Source organism: Carassius carassius, chromosome 15 (assembly GCF_963082965.1).
Source record: "Carassius carassius chromosome 15, fCarCar2.1, whole genome shotgun sequence".
In the NCBI taxonomy this organism is placed as follows: Eukaryota; Metazoa; Chordata; class Actinopteri; order Cypriniformes; family Cyprinidae; genus Carassius; species Carassius carassius.
Window position 1 is genome coordinate 265,663 of NC_081769.1, and position 21,723 is coordinate 287,385.

A 21,723-nucleotide genomic window follows, 5' to 3' on the forward strand; every position below is an offset into this window, starting at 1 on the left:
ACATAAGGGTATTCTTAAGGAATTATGATGAATGCATAGTACATTATACAAATCATATAATATGTTATATCAAATCATGAATAATCCTAATTATAACACATCATAATACTTATGTATTTGTGTTTTTAAGTTTAAGAGTATGATTATTTATAACACACAATGAACATCATATTAAATCTTCATGTACAGTATAATGGACTGTATCATATCCTGACATTAATATCTGCACAGTATCTACAGCTTGTGAGTGCTGAGATGTTGAGTGTTATTTGACTGTTTCTCTGGAGCTAATGTTAATTAACTGATGTGAGATTAATACTCCAACTGAAAAAATGCTATGTTTTATATGGTTATTTTATTTTGATGGTTTCCTTAATCAGTCGACTATAAGCAGCTTTATAACTACATGCCAAATAACTCTCATTAGAGCATTAATATGCTCAAGATCGGTAGAATAAGATGATGTACTTCCAAAGACACTTATAGTCAGTTTATCTGTTGGTTGATCATTAAAATAAAGTGTTAGCATATATTTACAATAGCAGACATGCTAATACTCTGATGACCGCTAGTTGATATAGTTGCAGAGTTACTTATCAACAGCTGTCTAAAGGGAACCATCAAAATAATCAAACTATTACAATAAAAATAGTTCAAAGCAAATGTTTCATATTCCACATTCATCTGATCATATGGCTGTTTGAGAGAAATCTTCTTCTTCTTATTATTATTATTATTCCTTTATAAGTGGTCTTTGACCGCTTTAATTAGCTTCAGAAAAATGGTGAGATATGAGACTTAAAATACATTATAACTATGAGAAATATAATTCATTGTATAGTTGATGCAATGTGTTCATTGTGTTATAAATCATCATACTCTTAAAAGCTATAACCACAGATAAGAAAATATTATATTAAAACCCTTCTTATGAATATTCATGAGATGATACAACATATTAAAAGGTTTTTTATAATGCATTATGCATTCATTACAATGCCTTAAGAATACCCTTATAATGTATTATAAATACAGATAATGTATTATAAATACAGGATTCATAGAAAGTGTTACCGAAACATTTTATCTAGCAATTTGAACTTTTTTTTTTGCATTTTTTTTTATATATCTCACAATTAGAAATTTTTCCTCTTAGAATTATAAATTTAATGTATTGCAATTCTGAATTTATATCTTACAATTATGAGACTTAAAAATATATATATATTTTTTAATTCACGGTGGAAACAAGCTTCCTAATGCGATGGCTGCATGTGGCGATCAGACCCAGATGTAACTCTCAGATCATTTATTCAGAGCTGGCAGATGAAGACGAATCAGTGCAGGTCTGATGCGCACCTGTGATTCTCACTAAACTCAGAACAGATTGCCAACTCATACGTGTGAAAGTGCAGTGGAGATGATGGTAAAGGACAACTTCTCCAGGTAATCTCACACAGAACTGTTATGACTTGACACATACAGTAGGTGTGTATGAAGGACCAGAGTCCATCACACAGGTTCAGAAGAGTGCTTCCTCTGAGGAAGACACTGATGGTGCCTGATGTGTTTAGCATGGTTTCTGAATGCACTTATGTCTTCTGCATTGTTAGAAGGGATTGTTTTTCTTTCTAACTAGTCAGTGGTCTGAAGTGAGACAGATATTATCGTCACTCAGTCTGCTCAGGTTCTCCTCAGGGGTCACAGAGGTCACCCGTCTCACTATTGATCTTTCATTAGAATGCCAGCAGAAAGCCATCTCCAGCACCATTGATTGAGGACGGGGCCGCGCATTAAAGGATGGGAGCTCTAATCTTGGATGCAAGCCCTCTGTTTTCTTTTCCTGCTTTTGTTCTCCTCCTTTTCCTTCTTGATCTGCGGCCTCAAAGCCGGAGCGTTTGAGACGTGACTGACCATCCATCAGAGAGAGCCAGGCTTTGCTCAGCAGATCACCATGAACATGGGGCCGATTAAGAGCTCAGCTCAGGTTGTTTGGATCTTAAGCCGGTCTGCCTTTGAGCTGCCAGTGCTGTGTCAAAGACAAAACTGAAAACGGAGCTGCTCAGACTCGCCCAGGACTTACAGCAGCGAGCAAGTTTAAGCGTAAACGAGTGAAAACATCTGCCAGTGTCATTAGATGTTAGAAAATTGGCCTGAAAGGAATCGTTCACCCAGAACTGAACACTGTATTTTAAAGTGCAATTCTCACTATTAACAAACCATTAACAACCCATTGAGACTTTTGCCTCAATAAACTAAATTACTGCTTATTAATAGCTAGTAAGCTAGTTGTTAAATTTAAGTATTGGGAAGAATTATGATTAGTCATATTAGTCGAACTTGAGCTTTATATGCACTAATAAACACCCAGTGTGTTATTTATAGGCATACTAATGGTCCCTATACTGAAGTGTCCAGTCATTTACTCACCCCCAAAGTTTCTTTCTTCTGCTGAACACAAAAGAAGATATTTTGAAATAAGTGTTAGCAAACAGTTGATTCATTATCTTTTTTTCCATACTATGGAACACAAAGGGGACCAGCAATTCTTCAGAATATCTTCATGTTGAATGTAAGAATAAAGTTCATATTTTGAGCAAGTCAAGTTTTAATTAAATGGAAATCACTACAAGAATTAAGAATGTGCGATGCTTTTAATACACAGTACACTTTTCAGACCTTGGTGTTGACGGCAGTGACCAGTGTTGTTCAGATGTAATCTGAGAGAGCAGTGGACTGATGCAGAAACTGTACGAGAGGAGCTGCTGCTGTTCAGCACTTATCGAGACCTCATTGGTTCACTCTTATCATGTATTGCTTCATATGGGATTCAAATAACACTCTTTTAATGACCACCCTCTTGCAGAGCGGTGTTACTCTCCACATGGTCATTTCGTCTGCACTGTGTATTGCTAGTTATATTAACCAGCAGTTCTCCTGGTTAAATTCACCCAGTCAATCTGTGGAGAGGCTCAGGGTTACTCTCTTCACTGCGAACTGCTCATGTGTTCTTCAAGGACACACTCACAGTCTCCAGCGCTTTCAGAGAGACTCGAGAAGTTCAAAGAAATGCTGCTGTGTCCTCTTCCACCGGCTCTGAAACATCGTTCACTTTACAGCGAGGAGATGGAGACATAGTTTGCAATTTCCAGCAGAACGTGGACCGCTCTCGATGGGTTTCCAGTATGTGAGGACTCCTCTCAATAGATGCAAGACAAAGGCGTATGAGCACTTTATCTTTCCCTTTAAATGTTAGTGTTTGACCTTCAGGATTTGTGTAATTGAATGAAAAAGTAAATGGGAAAATAACTATTCTCATATTACAGTATTAAAATTCACGGCACACGTTGGCCGTGGAAGAGATGGAGGAAAAGGAAAACACATTTATTTCCCAGCCTAATTGAAAAACGTATTTGACAGATCCTCTGATATGTCTGAGTTTTGATGAATCATAATGCGCTTTAAGCTTTCTGCCGAGCCTTTCATGTCAGGGGAAGGTGGTTTTTACGCTCTGAACTTATCTGCCGCTCAACATAATGAAGGCAATTTCAATGTAAACCCCTATAGATCCAAGCGCACAGCTTTTAATCCAATTCAGCCTCCACGCCTGGCCTGATTCATCTCCCCACAGACCTCATGCAGATCTGAAGGTCTCGTCGCTCTGGGTCTCAGTGGAAAGTCTCAGATGCGCTGGGATAAGAGGAGCAAACTGGCATCAAGAACATGACAGCACGCACCAAGAAACAAGATGCTTGTTTCTTTGTTTGTTTGTTTTTTACCTCAAAAACAACACTGATCAACACTTACAATCTCATTCCTGCAAACTTCTCCTGAAGATTGTGTGAGAATCTTTAATGAGCGGTTTAATGTGTGCAGTGAAGGCAGTGCAAGGCGTTTAAAAGTGATGGCCAATGCCATGATGTGCCAAGCGCTATTGATCTCCAGCATTTATGCTGTAGATTCCCTTTCCATTTAGGAGCTGTTTATAATTTTAGTGGTTGTCGTAAACTGACAGTATTACAAAGTTGGTAAAAACAGGACTTGACAAGCTGGTTGATGTGGGGTTCAAAGCACAGTGTAGAATCAAATATTACACCAAGATTAGTACAGCGGGGGAAGGATGTACTATAACCATGTCAATATTAAAAGAAAAGTCAGGATGAGGGGAGACAAAGGATTTTGGGCCAGCTAACAGAATCTTAGTTTTTTCATTATTCAATATGGAGAAATTTTAAGCCATCCATACTTTGAGATCATATAGGCAAGATGTTAAAGAAGTAGGAGGAAAAACAGAAAAATAAATTTGTTTATTCTTATACATTATTACAGTTTGTCGATCTTAAAGGAGTGATTGTGCACTAACAGCTGTCAACCATGTCAGTATGCAAATGAGCACTCTGCACTTATTTACCTAGCGCATTTCTTATTTTGGACATGTATGCGCACATGTGTACCACTTATGTGCATCCTTGTATATAATGCTTATTATGTATTATTCTCTTTCATGCGTCTGCAGGTTCTGGTGCCCAAGAAGCCAGAGTTCAAAGGGAAGATGATTGAGGTGGATATATACGAGGCTGGGAAGCACTACATGAAGGGCCAGCCGGTGGAGGATGCGCAGGTCTTTACTCCCTCCATCGCTCAGCCTCTTCAGAAGGGACAGGTGTCTGGACTCCCTCAGGTCAGTCTGCTGGACCGGCTCAATATGAATGTTTCACGTTAGCTGATTCTACACACTGAAGATGGCAGAAAAGTCACAGTGGGGCACTGTGGAGGAATCTTGGAAAAGTGGCCCTTTCATCGCAGCTGCGTCTTTGTTTTGAGGTGTTTAGATGCTCCATGAGTTCGGATTCAGTCGGACAGCTTGAATGTGTTATAGTAGTGGCATGGTCCTTCAGAGACAGGCAGAAGTGTCTGTCTGGAGCAAACGCTGTGCCTGTCTGCATCTGAAGAGATGGACAAGACAGATCGGAGGCCGTTTCCTCCGGCATAGAGTCCAGACTTCACATTCTGTTTGCAGACTGTTTTACGTTCAGATGAGAGTGTGAAATTGTGAGTGCGTTCACAGGTTTACTGATAATGTGAAACCACCAAACACAAGAATCAGCTATTATAGAATGAGCAAACCAGATCTATGGTACTCTCTTTAAATCATATATATAAACCGTTTATCAGAGAACTGATGAAAGACGTCATCCGTGCTAAATGGAAAAAAATAATTGTCTCTTTTTCTCATCTTGAGGTCTTGTTCTGCTTATGCTGGTAACTGGTGTTTTAGAACATAATAGCTGGTTAAAGCAGATTGTTAGTTACAGCATTCTCCAAAGCAGTCATTCTGTCTTCATTTACTCACTCTATTTTTGATCCAATTCTGTTTGAAAAGCCCCAAAAAGTACATTAAAGAATAAAACTCAAGTGGTTTATTCCTAGTCTTCTGTAGCGAAACAGTCACTATATATGACAAATGCCCCTTTCACACTGCGATTCCTGAAAATACACAGGTAACGTGTCCCAGCAATTGTTCCCGGGTCGCTAGATTTTGCACTTTCACACTGCCAGTGATTACCCGGGATATGTGCGTGTGTTCACACACAACCCGTAAAGATCCTGTAATGACACGTGACATCAGGGTAATGTACGAGTCGAAAACGCTAGGCACGTTATACTTTCACTGAAGCTGGCGAACGATCTCAGTGTCAGCGCGGAAAGTGAGGAACTATCTGATCTCTGCTTCATTACAGTTTGCACTTATTTTTTCATCGCGAAAAAATCTTTCGCGATCTTCCTTCAAAACACCTGGTAAAAGAGTCGTGTGATAACATGCATCATCACTATGACACACTCTTTACTGCATTAGTTCTGGCTTTTGTTCACACAGCGCTCGTTCCAGGACTGAACCCGGCAATGTTACTAGGTCCCCGACCCAGGATCAGTCCTGGAATCAATCCCGGGACGTGTTTGTGTTCACACAGAAGAAAACCCGGAAATGTTCCAGGACCAATGTGCAGTGTGAAAGGGGCTAAAGAGTAAAATGTTAAATTTGAGTGATAATTTAACCAAAAACCATACCAAATTCCCGCTCAATTCCTTTATGACAACATATCAGTAACGTCAAACTCACTGGTCACTGATGCATCATCATTTTGGTTTTGGGCATAAGTATAGATGGAGTGATCATTATTTTAGTTTGGTTTGAAGAAGATCATTTGGGTTAGCTATCCCTTTGAACAGGGATGAGCTGCTGGTTTGTTGGCAGAATAAGACTACTGATCACAGTTATCTCAAGCATAAGGTACTAGAGCCCGACCGATATTATCGGCCGATATAAGCTAATTGCATTTAAATCGGCATCGGCATTTATAACGGCCGATGAAACATGAGAAACAGAGTCTCATGCTTCACTCATGTTATGAGTGTTGCACAGTGTGCCCACCAGAGGGAGCTCTGCAGCTCCAGAGTTAACAACAGCGCCAGAAGTCCACTACAGAAGAAAGCGATCAACTGTTTTGACGGTGAGTCTGTCGTTCGTCATGTGAAATGATTGTAGATTTAGTTCATACCGTGTATATAAAAACTGTGTGGTAGTTCTAGCTAACGGTCCTATCATTATCACTTCTAAATATTCTGTAACATCACTTACAGCCGCTAATGCATTGCTATATTAGATTAGCCACAAAGCTAATACCATGTTTATCAGTGGAAGAGCGCGAACGTTAATAGGAGGTCAAACTATAACGTTAGCGTTTAACTTATTCTTATTCTATTGCGGTGTGTTTCCCACATAATGACCGCGTAATTGGGCCTTTCACACAGTACGCGGTATGCACGGCGCTTGCCGCTGGGTTCAGCGTTGCCCTTCAGATACAACGCGATTTGCGCTGCGCTATGGCGTAGGCGGAGTTTTAAAAACGTTTAGCGGGAGCTCTATCATAGTCTGTTCCTCCTCCTTTCGGTCAGCAGCAAACATGTATCTGTCCCGTTGTAAGAAGCGAACGATAGCGCTAGTCCTGCTGATGAGAATTAAGAGAGAAGCAAGGAAGAAGAGGCTACCCTCAGGTCCAGAGAACAATTTGGTGAATTCAGGCTGGTTACGTTACTCTAACGCTAATAGCTTCCTTTTTAGCAGGCCCCTTAAATGCTTGCTATTAACTTGTTTGAAGGTGGTTCTTCTCAAAATTGACAGCGGTGTGTTCATGACACTAACGTTAACCATTCAACTTCGAATTGATTCCGTAATCCTCCGGTAATAGTAGGCAAGACGATGTTTTGATTCAGACTGCACAAAGAGAAGAGGAGAAGATATACGGGTCTGTTGTGAATGTGTCTGTGAGAGCAAATATAGTGTAGTTACAGTAACTACAGTAGCTGCGTCAGAAATGATTAAACCAGAGGGGACATGTAAATAAATGTGAGCTGAGCAAGCGCTTTTTTTTTTTTACATATTGTTTCAAAGCAGCTTTACAGACATAACAGGAAAATGTTGAAATAATATTGTTAAATATAAGTAGGTAATACCTATTGCTTGACAAATAAAAAATATATATATATTTCTGATTTTTGCCTATGTAGGAGATCCCAGTTTATTACTATTATAATTCTAATGATGACATGAGTAATGATACATGGTGATATTATTAATACACATGCTTATTCTTTCTCCGTCTCTCTTTCTGCCTACAGATGGCTGAAAAAGGTGAATGCTGTAGCAGCAAAGTGTGGGACTACTTCTGCAAATACTTTAACTTTAGTATTATAATTTATTTACAGTACACACTCAGACTGTTAAAACCAGCTTCAACTGGAAGAAAGTAAAAGTGTTAAATGTTTAAAACCAGACTGTTTTTTGATCATTAAAAAATATATACTTTTGATGTGCAATTGTTTAGTCATTGAGACTGTAATCTAAGGCTTTTTATTAACATAATCCATTCTGGAAAATGGTTTATACAGCCCACATACATAGAACAGGCAGATATTGTGCTATTGAATGTTGTGTAAGTGCAGTTTATAGGAAATGGGTCTAATATCCAGATTATTTTTAAAATCAAAATATCGGCTTATAAATCGTCTCTTTTCGAGTTAATATCGGCATCGGCCCCCAAAAATCCATATCGGTCAGGCTCTATAAGGTACCAGTGTCTTCAAGAAGTCTTGCAGTAATTCCATGGCAGTGTCTTGCATGTATGCTGTTTTACTCAAATGGACAGGCTGGTTATTGGACTGTTTCTGTCTGGAGTTTGTGACTTGAGAAACCTTGTGTGCTGTAGGGTGAAGATCTAGTTTCACTTACTCTTTGACCATTTTTTGTCAAATGAGGGATCTAGACAACACTTATAAACGGTATAATGAAGTCCAAGGCCTTCATATAGTAAAGTAAAGTGTGTCTGAGAGGGGAATGGTGTGAGCGAGAGCTTCTGTCACTCTAATTGGCTCCACACACGTTACTCTGTCCTTGCCTGGAGCTCTTGAGTGTTAACTAGTGAACTCAGTCCTGTCTAAAGACAGTAGATCACCGCTACAGTACTTACAGAGCTCATTCCACACCATTAGCGGCCTCCATAAAACTACAGTCCTGCTGCTGGATGCTGATGAACAGAGGTACTGACTGGATGGAGAAGAACGATCCTTGTGCTTCTCACCCAAAGATGCCATGCATCAAGAAAGAGTTGCTTCTTGCAGCTTGTTGTGTACATTCAGACAAATCTTTATTCTTTTTTCTGAACAGCCTTTGTTAGACTGCTGGATGACCAAGATTGCTTACCTCTCTCTCTCTGGTTTTATGGTCTGCCAGGGCAGCAGTAAAATCTGATGGGGTGTGAAATTAAAATGTTATCACATTTTGAAGCATCATTTGATGTCCTCTGTTTGGACGAGTGTTTCTCTCCCCGCTAGAAAAATAACACAGCAGTCACAGATTAGCACAGAATGACAAATAGAAAGCGTTAAAGCAGTCCGATCACTGCTAGATCACTCACGGAGGACACACACACACCCTTCATTCACAACACACACAAGACACTTATAATAACCAGTAATGATTATTTCTTGTTAATGATATAAATATATATTCAAAAGTTTGGGCTCATTAAGAGGGTCAGAGTCAATAAATTACATTTTAACATATTCACGTGGTAATAAATTTTACTGTATTTTTAATCAAATAATTTCAGCCTTGGTGAGCAGAAAATCCTTTTTTTAAACACTCATTATTCCAAATGTTTGATCTGTAGTAGATATAAAATTGTCATTTATTCTCATTTTGTTCTAAAGCTTGGTTCAGACTACATGATTTAAGCCTATTTTTGGCACGATCTGCTTGAAGTAGGGCGTCGTGGGGATTCGTAAATGACAATGGGAATCAGGACGCAAGATTCAATAGATTTATCTCATGTAGTGTGTCACAGAGGATGCCAACTGATGCCACGTTTGCGGCACTTCACGACATCACCTCAGAAAGACTACCATGTTTACTGTTATGTCCACATCGAGTTCAGTCACATTTATTGACACTGGCCAATAGGAGCACTGAAGCGCCAACATACATGATTTCAAAGCCTAAACGAAAAAGAGACAATGGCATCGATCCTGCTAGGTGGATTGTTACAAGGGGAGGAAATGTTCGTGGAGCGTTTGCAGTAATACACCTGCATGTTTAAGACGACAAGCGATGAATGGTCGGGTAGAAGTGTGTAGTCTGTTATGTTTCTTGTTTACGGCACAAGATTTTAGGAGGCAAAATCACATAACCTGACATAGTGACTGTTGTTAAATCTTCCCGTCTGTGTCCGTTGTCAAATCTAAATCATATGTACACAGAGACAGACCAGAGACAATGATGTCTGCTACCACTAAGTGGTGGAAGACAAAATTGAAATTCACTATAGCATCTATAAAGAAAGCCTTCATGCTTTTAATGTGAAACTAGCCACAGCTAGACAGAATTTCTTCTCAAACCTTATAAACTAACTGTCGAGAGACTGACAAACCCCCCAAGTCAGATTCCCAGTGAAATGCTCTCAGACAGCAAATGCAATGAGTTTGCATCCTCCTTTTCTGAGAAGATCATCAATATCAGGAAGGCGATTAGCACATCCTCAAGTAATGCAGAGGTCAGACAGATTCGGCCACAATATCAAATAGATACTATGTCTATTTTTGAAGCAATTGATAGCAAAATTCTGGAAGACATAGTGCAGCACCTAAAATCATCAACCTGCTATCTTGACACACTTCCCACATCTTTTTTCATAAGTGTGCTTAACTTCTTAGAAGCAGATCTTTTAGAAGTGGTGAACGCCTCACTTCCTTCTGGGACATTTCCAAACTCCCTAAAAACTGCAGTTGTTAAGCCCCTCCTGAAAAAGAGCAATCTTGATAACACCATTTTGAGCAATTATAGACCAATATCTAATCTTCCTTTTATAGGCAAAATTATAGAAAAGGTAGTTTTTAATCAGCTGAACAAATACCTAAACTCAAATGGATCCCTAGACAAATTTCAATCTGGTTTCCGGACGCATCACAGCACAGAGACAGCACTCATTAAGATAATAAATGATATTCGCTTAAATTGTGACTCTGGCAAAATATCTGTGCTGGTATTGCTAGATCTCAGTGCTGCGTTTGACACTGTCGATCATAACATACTACTAGAGAGACTGGAAAACTGGCTCGGGCTTTCTGGGATGGTACTCAAATGGTTCAGGTCATACTTAGAAGGGAGAGGTTATTATGTGAGTATAGGAGAGCATAAGTCTAAGTGGACGTCCATGACATGCGGAGTCCCACAAGGGTCAATTCTTGCACCGCTCTTGTTTAGCCTGTATATGCTTCCACTTAGTCAAATAATGAGAAAGAACCAAATAGCCTATCACAGCTATGCTGATGATACCCAGATTTACCTAGCCTTATCTCCAAATGACTACCGCCCCATTGACTCCCTCTGCCAATGCATTGATGAAATTAATAGTTGGATGTGCCAGAACTTTCTTCAGTTAAACAAGGAAAAAACTGAAGTCATTGCATTTGGAAACAAAGATGAAGTGTTCAAGGTGAATGCATACCTTGACTCTAGGGGTCAAACAACTAAAAATCAAGTCAGGAATCTTGGTGTGATTCTGAAGACAGACCTTAGTTTCAGTAGTCATGTCAAAGCAGTAACTAAATCAGCATACTATCATTTAAAAAACATTGCAAGAATTAGATGTTTTGTTTCCAGCCAAGACTTGGAGAAACTAGTTCATGCCTTCATCACCAGCAGGGTGGACTATTGTAATGGGCTCCTCACCAGCCTTCCCAAAAAGACCATTAGACAGCTGCAGCTCATCCAGAACACTGCTGCCAGGATTCTGACTAGAACCAGAAAATCTGAGCATATCACACCAGTCCTCAGGTCCTTACACTGGCTTACAGTTACATTTAGGATTGATTTTAAAGTACTTTTACTCGTCTATAAGTCACTAAATGACCTAGGACCGAAATATATCGCAGATATGCTCACTGAATATAAACCTAACAGAGCACTCAGATCATTAGGATCGAGTCAGTTAGAAATACCAAGGGTTCACACAAAACAAGGGGAGTCCTCCTTTAGTTACTATGCTGGACGCAGCTGGAATCAGCTTCCAGAAGAGATCAGATGTGCTAAAACACTAGTCACATTTAAATCTAGACTCAAAACTCATCTGTTAAGCTGTGCATTTATTGAATGAGCACTGTGCTACGTCCTGATTTCACTGTATTTTATGTAAAATAATTTTTCTACTTTAACTGTTTTAAATTCATTTTAAATAAGTCCATTTTAAATAATTTCTTCATGATTATTTTACTTTCTTTTATGTAAAGCACTTTGAATTACCATTGTGTACGAAATGTGCTATATAAGTAAACTTACCTTGTCTTGCCTAATGTTAAACATGATGCTGAAAGATTTTAGGAAATATGTATTTTTTTTTTGATGTCCGTGGTTGTAAAGCCTAAAAAACTCTTGTAGAAACCTGCTGGAACTTCTCAAGTGTTTCCGGTTCTGTAAATGCATTGTGACATGTTCTTTTCCAGTGCTCATGGTCATTTTATTCCCTTTTCACTTGCTTGTCAAAAGCTCTCATTGCTTTAAAGAGAGCAGGCCACCTACTACCACAGAGACCTCGTCAGAGAGAAAGCGAGCTGATGAACGCAGTTTAGACGGCTGATTTCTGGAGGAGCGGAGCGCTGCAGGTGTGAGCTTGTCTTCACTCGCTGACCTCCAGCGCTGCTCTCAGATCTCAACCTATGTGACTGTCCTCCAGTGGAGCACAGAAGGAAGTCAATGAAGCCAAGAGGATCGAATTACATTTCAGTCGGTTTGTCCTCATGATTGAGGTCTGTAAATACTGTAATTCCTGCGTGGCTGAGAAACTGTTCTCTAGTGGTCCTGTGTGTGTGTGTGTGTGTGTGTGTGTGTGTGTGTGTGTGTGGCGTTTACACTGAGAACCAGCCGCCGTGTGTTTGTGGAGCCGTCTGTGATGATGTTGTGCTGTGACTGCTGATGATGTGGAGCACTGCAGATCTGGGACTTTCTTCTGATTGTCTGTATTTGTGTGAGACGATCTTAGATGTTTCTGTGTTTGTTTGTGATTATTAGGGGCTAATTATAATTGCTAGTGTTAACTGATGTTAATGAATGGGTCAGGAAGGACTAATTGGAAGATTCCCCAGAGAGAGTGTGTGAATAAGTTAATGAGATGATTAGGTCTTATAACACACGCGTGTGTATTCAGCGCCGTGTGACTGAAACTGCTCTGGGCACTGGAGAGAAACCACGAGAGAGAGATTCAGAGAGGTCCATGATGCTGTGTGTGTTTTCTTAGTAAGCGATTGCTGGATCTTTACATCATCTGGAGAGCCTCCTCCGACACTGGCTGTTTCTAATGGATATGGACACGTCCTCTGTCTCTGGCTTCACCTGTCTTGTCCAACACACATCACATTTAGAAGATTGAAGGAGAAACATGACGTGATGGTAGTGTAAGTTGTTTTGAACTGATGTGATATTATTCATCATCATCATTTCATTTCAGCCATTTTCTCAAAGCACATATCGCTGATCTCTGCAGATGTTTGTTATGTGGTCATGTGCGAACGTCAGCAGCTGTATTTATGTCTGTGGTGAGCGGGTCAGTCAGCGCTGTGATGCAAATGTGGTTTTAGACGTGTTCAGATGACCTCTGATTTGAGCCTCTGCAGTAAGTTTGTCTGACATCCATAAATACAGGGAAAGTACATTTGTTAATTGCTTGCTTGTCATAAATCAGTGTAATTGCACTCGGGACTTGAGACAAAAATGGGGGAAAGCAGAGAGGCAATGGAAAAAAGATAAACATCAAGCGTGTTATGAGATCGTTAAAAACGTTATCATCATTTGTTCCAGTCAGGGTTTATGTCTAAATTGAAAGTACAGTGTCTGCTCTTTTAAAAGAGAGTAATTATTTATTGCTTGCTGTTAACTCAGAAAGTGTGCTGTTCTCATTCTCCTCAAACGAACGGCAGCATTTGATACAACATACGATTCTTTTGAGAATTTGAGTCTGTGGATAGTGATCTGAGGAAATACCCTCAAATGGTTTTCTTATTTAAAGGACCGTAAGTTTTGTAGTCTGGTTAGGAAATTCTGTCTCAGATTCTGCAGCGTGTGTTTGTGGGGTTCCTCAGGGGTCACTTCTGGGACCATATTGTTTTTTTTTTACAAGTAACTTTCACCCTTATTTGTTGAAAATAAAAGGTTGCTTGTCATTGTTATGAAGACAAGATGCAACTGTATCTTCCTAATTCACTCAAAAATGTAAATTGTTATTAATTACTCACCCTCATGTCGTTCCAAACCCGTAAGACCTTCTTTCATCTTCGGAACACAAATCAATGATGTTTGTTTTCGTTGTGCACAACAAGTACTTTGGGTGAACTATCCTTTTAGTTTAAAAACAGGCAAAGAATCTGAGTAATCTTTGAGCTTAAATTTGATGTAAATTCAGTGGTGAATGTCAGTTTATTTCATGTAAGGTGTATTACAAAAAAAAATCTTTTTTGCTTTTTAATGATTTAAAGCCGGTTATACAGGCTTTTAAGTTGTCAAAGTTGTATTTGTATCTGTGGGATCCTCTTGTTCTGTTGAATCATCTTCAACTTCTACAAAATGCAATAACTAGACTTTTGACTGGGACTATGAAGCAGGTCAGTGCTAACCTTGTTGCATTGACTTCCAGTTAACTTTAAAGTGCAGTTTGGAGTTTTAATGTTTGTTCTAAAGGCCTTGCATGGCTTAGCTCCCAAATATATATTTTGTATCTTCAAGTTTATCAGACAAGGCCACTGAGTTCATTTCAAACATTATATAACCTGTCTTTGTTAGATATTAGATGCTGTACTACGCTGGGTCATTTTCAGTCATGTTTTAGGGCACATTTACTTGCCCAGGCATATGGTTGAGCTAGTAGTTAATTGTACCTTAATTTACTATTGTTTGGTGTTTTAAATTATATTTTTGTTGGGTGTTTTATATTTTTTTATATATATATATATATATATTGTTTTTGGATTTTTGTTATTTAAGCTGTTGAAATATTATTTTAGTGGAAATCACTTTGGTCAACTCTAGTTGTTTTCAAATGTGCTATACACAAACTAAACTAACAAACAAACATTTTATTTCATAATTTTTTATTTCATTATTTTATTTATTTGTCACATTTCTTGTCTAAGAGTTATTTACATAAAATAGTAAACTGTTATACGCTTATTATTGGTATGTGCCTTTTATGGGATTTTAATTAATTTAACATTATTATTTTTTATTTTTGAAATTTCTGTAGACAACACAATATCATTATTGTGATTTCGCTTGCTTACAATGATAATGTAGTGACAATCTGTTTTGGTTTGGTGGTTTTTGTTACAAGGCTTTGAGTTGTTGGTGTATGTGCTCTGAGGCTGATGTGGGCTACACACATTGACGAATGTCAAAGCAGTCATCTTTATTTTCAGCTCTGCTTCAGCGTAGGAGCTTTTTCCTCTCCAGCATAACCCCGTGTTTGAGTGTTGGCAGTGTTTATTTGGGTTCAGCTGTGTTTCACTCCTGCGGTGAAGTGTCTGAGAGAGACGGGTCACAGGCTGTGGTGTGTGTGGATTATCACCTTCACCGGCGGGAGATGGTTCAGGCGTCTGGAGGCCCAGCGTCCGTGTCCTTGAGCCTCTCACCTCCTCTGTCTGAGCCGCCACAGTCTATCGACAGACGCTCATTTGATTTGTGTGTGTGTGTGTGTGTGTGTGAATGACGCAGACATGGATCAATGCGGTGTCTGGACGTGGCACACACTAGCGGTCACTCTAACTGACATTCATCAAAAGAGGAGAAAGAGCAAGAGAAAAAAGGAAAAGATATTGGCAGACGGAGAGAGTAATGGGAGGAAAATGAAACTCATTCGCTCAATATAAACTAGACTGTCTAGTAATGATTTGATCTTTTAGTCCTGTGCTTCTCAACTACTTTGTTACACAAGAAATCAAGTGCATTGCAAAAAAAAGAAAAGCAACTTTTTTATATTTAGTTTTGTTTTTTTCTTAGACTTGTTTTCCCTTAAAGAAAATCTAAGTATCAAAAGTATGCTTGTCTAATTTTTAAGTTAAAACATTTAAAAGTCCTTAAAACAAGGTTTATTTGAGAAGCAGGACTACACAATACATCAAGAATTGTTTTCAGGCAAATTGTCTTTAGTGTAGGTATGTTTTATCTAAAGTGTGTGTGTGTGTGTGTGTGTGTGTGTGTGTGTGTGTGTGTGTGTGTGTGTGTGTGTGTGTGTGTCTATAAATATATATATTGACTTTTAATATATTTACCATAAAATTGCACAGGAATTTTCAGGGAAAATATTATATTTTGGAGTGTGGCTACCAAACAAAGTACCAGCAATATTTTTTTTTTATTTTTTATTTTTTTTAAGTAAAACAGAAATGTCTTTAAAATTAAATATATAAATGTATAACCTTGGCAAAACAATAATATGCAATATCTTTAACATGGCTTGGGTTGAACAGGATACAATTTGAATGAAATTTTGTTTGTAAATTTCTCTTGAATTTTGCAACTGGCTAAAGTCTATTTATAGTCTAATTATACATGATTATTTGGTTAGTGTCATGTTACTGTTTGTAGTTAGCAGTGTTTCTCCTTGTTGTCTGTAAGCCTCAGAACTGAGACACATTTAGTTTCAGAAGTTCACAGAGGTGAGAAAACACAAGTCTGTCATTTAAGAGACATACCAGTATATGATTTAAACCTGAAGGGCTGTTTTGTGCATCCAAATGTAGAAGTAGATCCAGCATGAGGTGCTAGTCAAAAATATAAACACAAAGAATGGTTTAACCCTTGGCAGACTGCTCTTGCTAATTCACAGGCATAATGTCCTAATGGTTTGAACCGTCCAATTGTTATTTTCAGGTTTTAACCAGGCACTAGTCAGTGCCAGGCTCGAGGATCAGTATCCCATCAGCCCCTGCTCCTCTGTTACAGTAAATAGGGTTCTGAAATACAGTCTCTCTCAGATATGAGCAGATTATTTGATGAAAGAGCAAGAAGCTGAGGATTTGCGGAAGGGTTTCTTTGCATGGCTTATTATATATGTAGCATCAGCAGATAACTGGAGCTCACAACTCTATTGCTAAAGAGATATTATCCAGTAACACTGCACCAACTTCATCACAGGCTTCCTGTCTGGGATAAGATGGGTTGCATTGATATTTGCTGAGGGAAGGTAAGCAGTACAATGACATTCCCCACATTTATTATTTACATTTATTCTTGCTCTTTGGAGTGTCACAAGCTCTTGGTGCATAAAGAAGATCTGTAAAGTTGAACTGACTAAAGTCTCAAACCCAAAGAGATATTCTTTATAAAAGTTTAGAGTCAACACATCTACCTAAAACGCCTCATTTAAACACCCCCCTTACATGTCTACATGGAAAGATTTGCATAACACCGCCCAAATTTTCACGCAAAGAAAGAAGTTGTAACTTTTATTCTCGCTGTTTTTGCCGCCGTCATGTTGTGGAGACGTTTTATTGTGAAAGAGAAACTACTTTGTTTGGTCTTCTAAAAGAGGACACAACTAGAAATCAGTGGTTCAGTTGTATTTACAGCACTGTTCCACCACAGTTCAAACCAAGTATTCAGATGTGTGCCTAAAATGACGGTGTCTGTTTCTATAAAGTGTGGCAGTTCCAACTTTACAAGGACATTCTGGTGCTTCTGACACTGCAGTCTGTAAGTACGTTTTCATATGTAAAGGATTTTTCACTGATGATTCAAACAAGTTTTGAGCAGTGTAGAGTAGTGCAAATGCAGACATGGTTTTGTTTATGTTGCGCAATACGCAATGCAATCCTTAAAAAGACATAAGTCATTATGATCAGTAATTATGTCCCCACTGGATGCTATTTGTCTTGTCGTGCTGAGACACATGGCATGACAGTATGGTGAGGGGCATGACATTTCCCTCACACGCTTGAGGCATTTCGGCCAATCACAATACACTGGATAGCGTTTCAAAAAGGCGGGGCATAGAGGAGAAACAATAGTGTAGAGTATGTGGAAAATAATGTGTTTTTTTAACCTTAGACCACATAAACACATCGCATTACACCAAATACACACAATAATGTGATTTTTAGCAACATCATATGACCCCTTTGATACACTCCAACTGCTTCCTCTGCGCTCTCCCATAGTACAGGCAGAGACTTACATTACTAAGGTCTAACCTCATGTCAACTTCAGACATTCTCTAGAGCAGAACATCCCTTGGATTATAATATTCATCACTGGAGACCTCCAGGGTTCTGTTCTAGGCCCGCTCAAGTGGGAATACAGACTCCACACAAACTCCCAAAAGAAGCATTTCACATTGAGTCAGATTTTTCACAGCACTGAGGATAGTCATAGCAAAACGGTTGACTTGTTCATATTTGTCTTTGAATGGGAGATGTCCAGTACAATGGGAAATTAAATAACAATTCTGGGTTTGTAGAAGGGGTGCTTTCAGAATCTCTGGCTGTGGATTGTGTGCTTTCAAAGAGCTTAGGTGTAGGAGCAGGAGTTGTGGGATATGATCTCAGAGGCGAGGTGCTGATTGAATGAGACTCAATGAGTCATGTGGGTGGAGGTTCAGCTACATGATCCACTCTGTGAAGCACAGTGATGGTGTTTTCCATTCACATTCAGACGCACTTGGCAGAGGAAGAAACCATCTGGAACTCACACCAGTGACCTGATTCACACTGAGAGGCACAGATGCCACTAAAAGGGCCACCATACCTGCCACTCCTATCTGAATAAGCAGCGTTGCTAACTTGCCACCCACACTCATGGTACATGCTCTGATCACCCTGTGATATCTTTAGTCAAGGCTTCATGTGATGAGTTACACCCTTTCTTTCAGTGTTCCAGTGTTAGTACTGATGTACAGCTAATTTCAGCCTCCGCTTGCCCAGGTTTGGTGTATGTTCTATATATAATGTTTGCTTGCACTTTATACTTTATTACCAATGTACACTTACTATAGAGTTAGGTTTTGGTTAGATTAGTTGCATGTAATTGTGCATAATTTACTACATCTAGTCTTAGGTGGCAGGCTGTTGGCTAGAAGAATCTTCAGAGGGAACAAGACCTAATTGAGACATAGCATACCCCTGCTTTCCCACCCTGCATTCTAATGTTGAGATCTTTTTTGTCATGACAAATCAGCACAAGGGGTAAAACACAGACAGTCTCCTCCAAGCTCACCCATATCGAGAGGGCAGCCATCCAATCCATATCAACTCTCACAGGCCTGAGAATAAAAGACATTACTGTGGAAGCGCAGATGTGGTGAGAGGAGAAATAAAACATTGAGACAAGCTAGATACGTGCTGAAAATCCTGGCAAAATCAAGTTGGGTAATGGTGGGATGAGCAAGATAGGCTCTCTGATAGACTTCCTCCAGGTTATGTGTGAAGTTGATTCATGCTCTTATCATTCTCAGTAATGATATTTAGTGACCCACAGATGCCGAAGATGACCCATCTGGCCAAATGTTTGCCACCTTCACTTCCTGAAGCTATAGAAAGGCAATGGATAGTGAGCTCAAAGAGCACATCTGCATTACAAGCAGTCGGCTGTTACCAACATGACAGTCTGAAATACTGAAATCATGAAATGACCGTTCAGACTGAGGCTCTATATTTAATCACGGGGGTACAGAAATGAACAAATTATTGGGTCAGCCGTCAGAACTGTCCTGATGGAAGACATCGACCCATTACTGTGTCCATTATAGATGAACCTTTAATGTGCCAACACATTAGAGAGGACACAACTTCCAATTACAACCATTTTACCCGAGTCCCTGATGTGTAAGTCATGCTTAAATCTCTGGCCGTTTCAGAGTGTAACTGCCCTCTATCAGTGTCCTGTCAGAGTGATGTTGATGGATGACATCTGGACTGCACTGCACACATTCACTTTCCATCCATGCGTTCTCATGCTCCAGTGATGGTTATGATTTAATATTTTCTTTAATGCAGGAAACCATAAACTCTTTCATCAGTTCCTCTGTTGTTGTCACAGTCATAAGGAATAGCCGTTCTCTTTTGAGTTGCAATTAGAGCAGGTAATGATGATGATTTGAGTTTTTAATGCCGTTTCGTTTCTGTTGAACCGCCTGTGATTGTCGCTGAGTGCAGGTGCTTCTTTCGGCTTTCAGCGGTGGAAGAAAGAACATAAAAGTAGAGCATAAAGCTATTGAATCCTTGTTTGCATGAGCACAGGCCAGGAGACGAGCTTTAACATGCAAAACACAGTATGAATCGTTTGAGTCACTAACACAGCAGTCACTTGTACAGTCATAGATATTTCACTCCTATCACGGTTTCACTCCATCTGCCTGCTATTTATCTTAAATTCTGGTTTCTTCCACAGGAGCTGAAGGTGACCCATCAGAATGGCGCCTGTGCCTCGGTGGCTTCCTCTGCGCTCGTGGGACGGTCCTGGAGGTTTGACGCTGATGGACTCAAGCTGTTGTCATTGGGACTGGCTCTGGCTGCCGTAATCGTGGCTCTTGTGATTGAGAAGCTCCACTGACTCCACGTGTCAGACGAGGCCTTATAGAATGAGCAGCAACCCAAGGACTCAAACTTGTGCTTGAATGCAAAGCCTTGTGTTTTAAGGTCAAATAAATGTAAATGAGGCTGGATAGTTAGGGACATTTCATTTTAAACTGCTAAATAAAGATTCTGTTTAAATTTTAAAGGCTGAAACCTATTTTGCTCCCGAGTGACGCCAGCCATTGTGACGTTTTAGAAAAGCTTTCATTTTTTGTCAAGTCATTTTTTTTGTTTGTAGAAATCGAAGCCTCTTTGCCTATGAATGAGGACAGCTTGAATGCGTCTTTGGCGTTCTGTTCATTTTCAATCCCAGCAGTCTTTCATTCTCAAGCCAGGTGTCTCACTGTTGGCTTTGGGCTAAGAGCAACAGACTCTTCCCGTCTTTGTTCCCAGCATAAAGCACGTCTAATAAATGAGACTCCACACTCTCAGCTCTGTCTCCTGGGTTGTATTTATGGAATGTTTTCTCAGGGTTTTTGGCATGAGGAGGTCAGATGCTTTGTTTTGCACTCTTGTCAAGCTAGTGTGTTTTTGACCTCAGTCAGAATACTGTGTGTGTTATCATCTGTGCTCTTATATGCCAGATTAATTGAAAATATAATACTGTTGTTGACAGGACGAAGTGTATATAGAGCCATGTACAGTACGTGGCCAACCAAAATGTGCTTTCTGCCGCCGCTGTCGCGTCTCCAAAGTGCATTTGCAGCTTTTGACCGCTGAGTGGCACTTTAACCACATTTTCGCAAATAGCCGTCAGCTTGTTGTGTTACATTTTGACGGCTGCAGTTGGGGAAAATTAACGAAAAACACTAGTTAACCCTCTGAAGTCGATTAACGCGTTTTGAGTCATTTTCTCCTGATAACCCCGAAAATAACTTAAATTACACTTTCAGTTTTAATCATACAGATAAGAGCAATACATCAATCGAATCTGTAAAGGGTCTACTTTTTTTTGGATACAGACATAACAACAACAAAACTTTGTGCACTTATAAAATAAAGATAACAAACAAGGTGTGCTGTCTGCAGCCTTTGTCTGAGCTGATCTTTATTTACAAACACGTCATTAAAATGAACTGTAACTCCGTGAATACTCAACGAAGAGACATGAGAGAGATATCTATAGAAAGCTTGACATATCTACTTTTAAACTAAACAAGTGCCAGATATTCGGATATTCTGATACAGATATTCTGTGATAAAGTAATCCATATGAAAACAACGCGATGTCTGTTTTTCATGTCTCCCTTCATTATATCTAATGTGACCACGCCCCGCGCTGAACGCACTATACAGATTAAAACTGAAGTGCACGGCTTGAATACACCCACACAGAAGAAAAAGCAGCCAGACTATTCTTCAAGTTTTTATTTTACTGTTTGCTTCGCGATGAGAGGAATAAGACATAATTCACCCATAATTCAAATATTTAATATTCACAGAAGAAATTTTATTACTTATGTGCGTTTCTTAGAACAAATTCAAAAGGATAAATGTCAAGCGCCTGTGCTTATATTTTCTCTAAGCTACACGGTATTAAACCATATTTTAGAT

The 21,723-nt window shown here is 39.3% G+C and overlaps 1 protein-coding gene across 2 annotated transcripts in view; it reads left to right on the forward strand.

The window, feature by feature from the left end:
* Window positions 1-20,600, forward strand: part of cdkal1 (CDK5 regulatory subunit associated protein 1-like 1) — a 231,760-nt gene extending 211,160 nt beyond the window's left edge. For both annotated transcript variants that reach the window (XM_059567198.1, XM_059567199.1), the window contains exons 14-15: window positions 4,517-4,681; window positions 19,985-20,600. In XM_059567198.1, the coding sequence (XP_059423181.1) occupies window positions 4,517-4,681; window positions 19,985-20,146 (327 nt within the window). In that variant the 3' untranslated portion in view covers window positions 20,147-20,600. The remainder of the gene's footprint in view (window positions 1-4,516; window positions 4,682-19,984) is intronic.
* The last annotated feature ends 1,123 nt before the right edge of the window (window positions 20,601-21,723 follow it).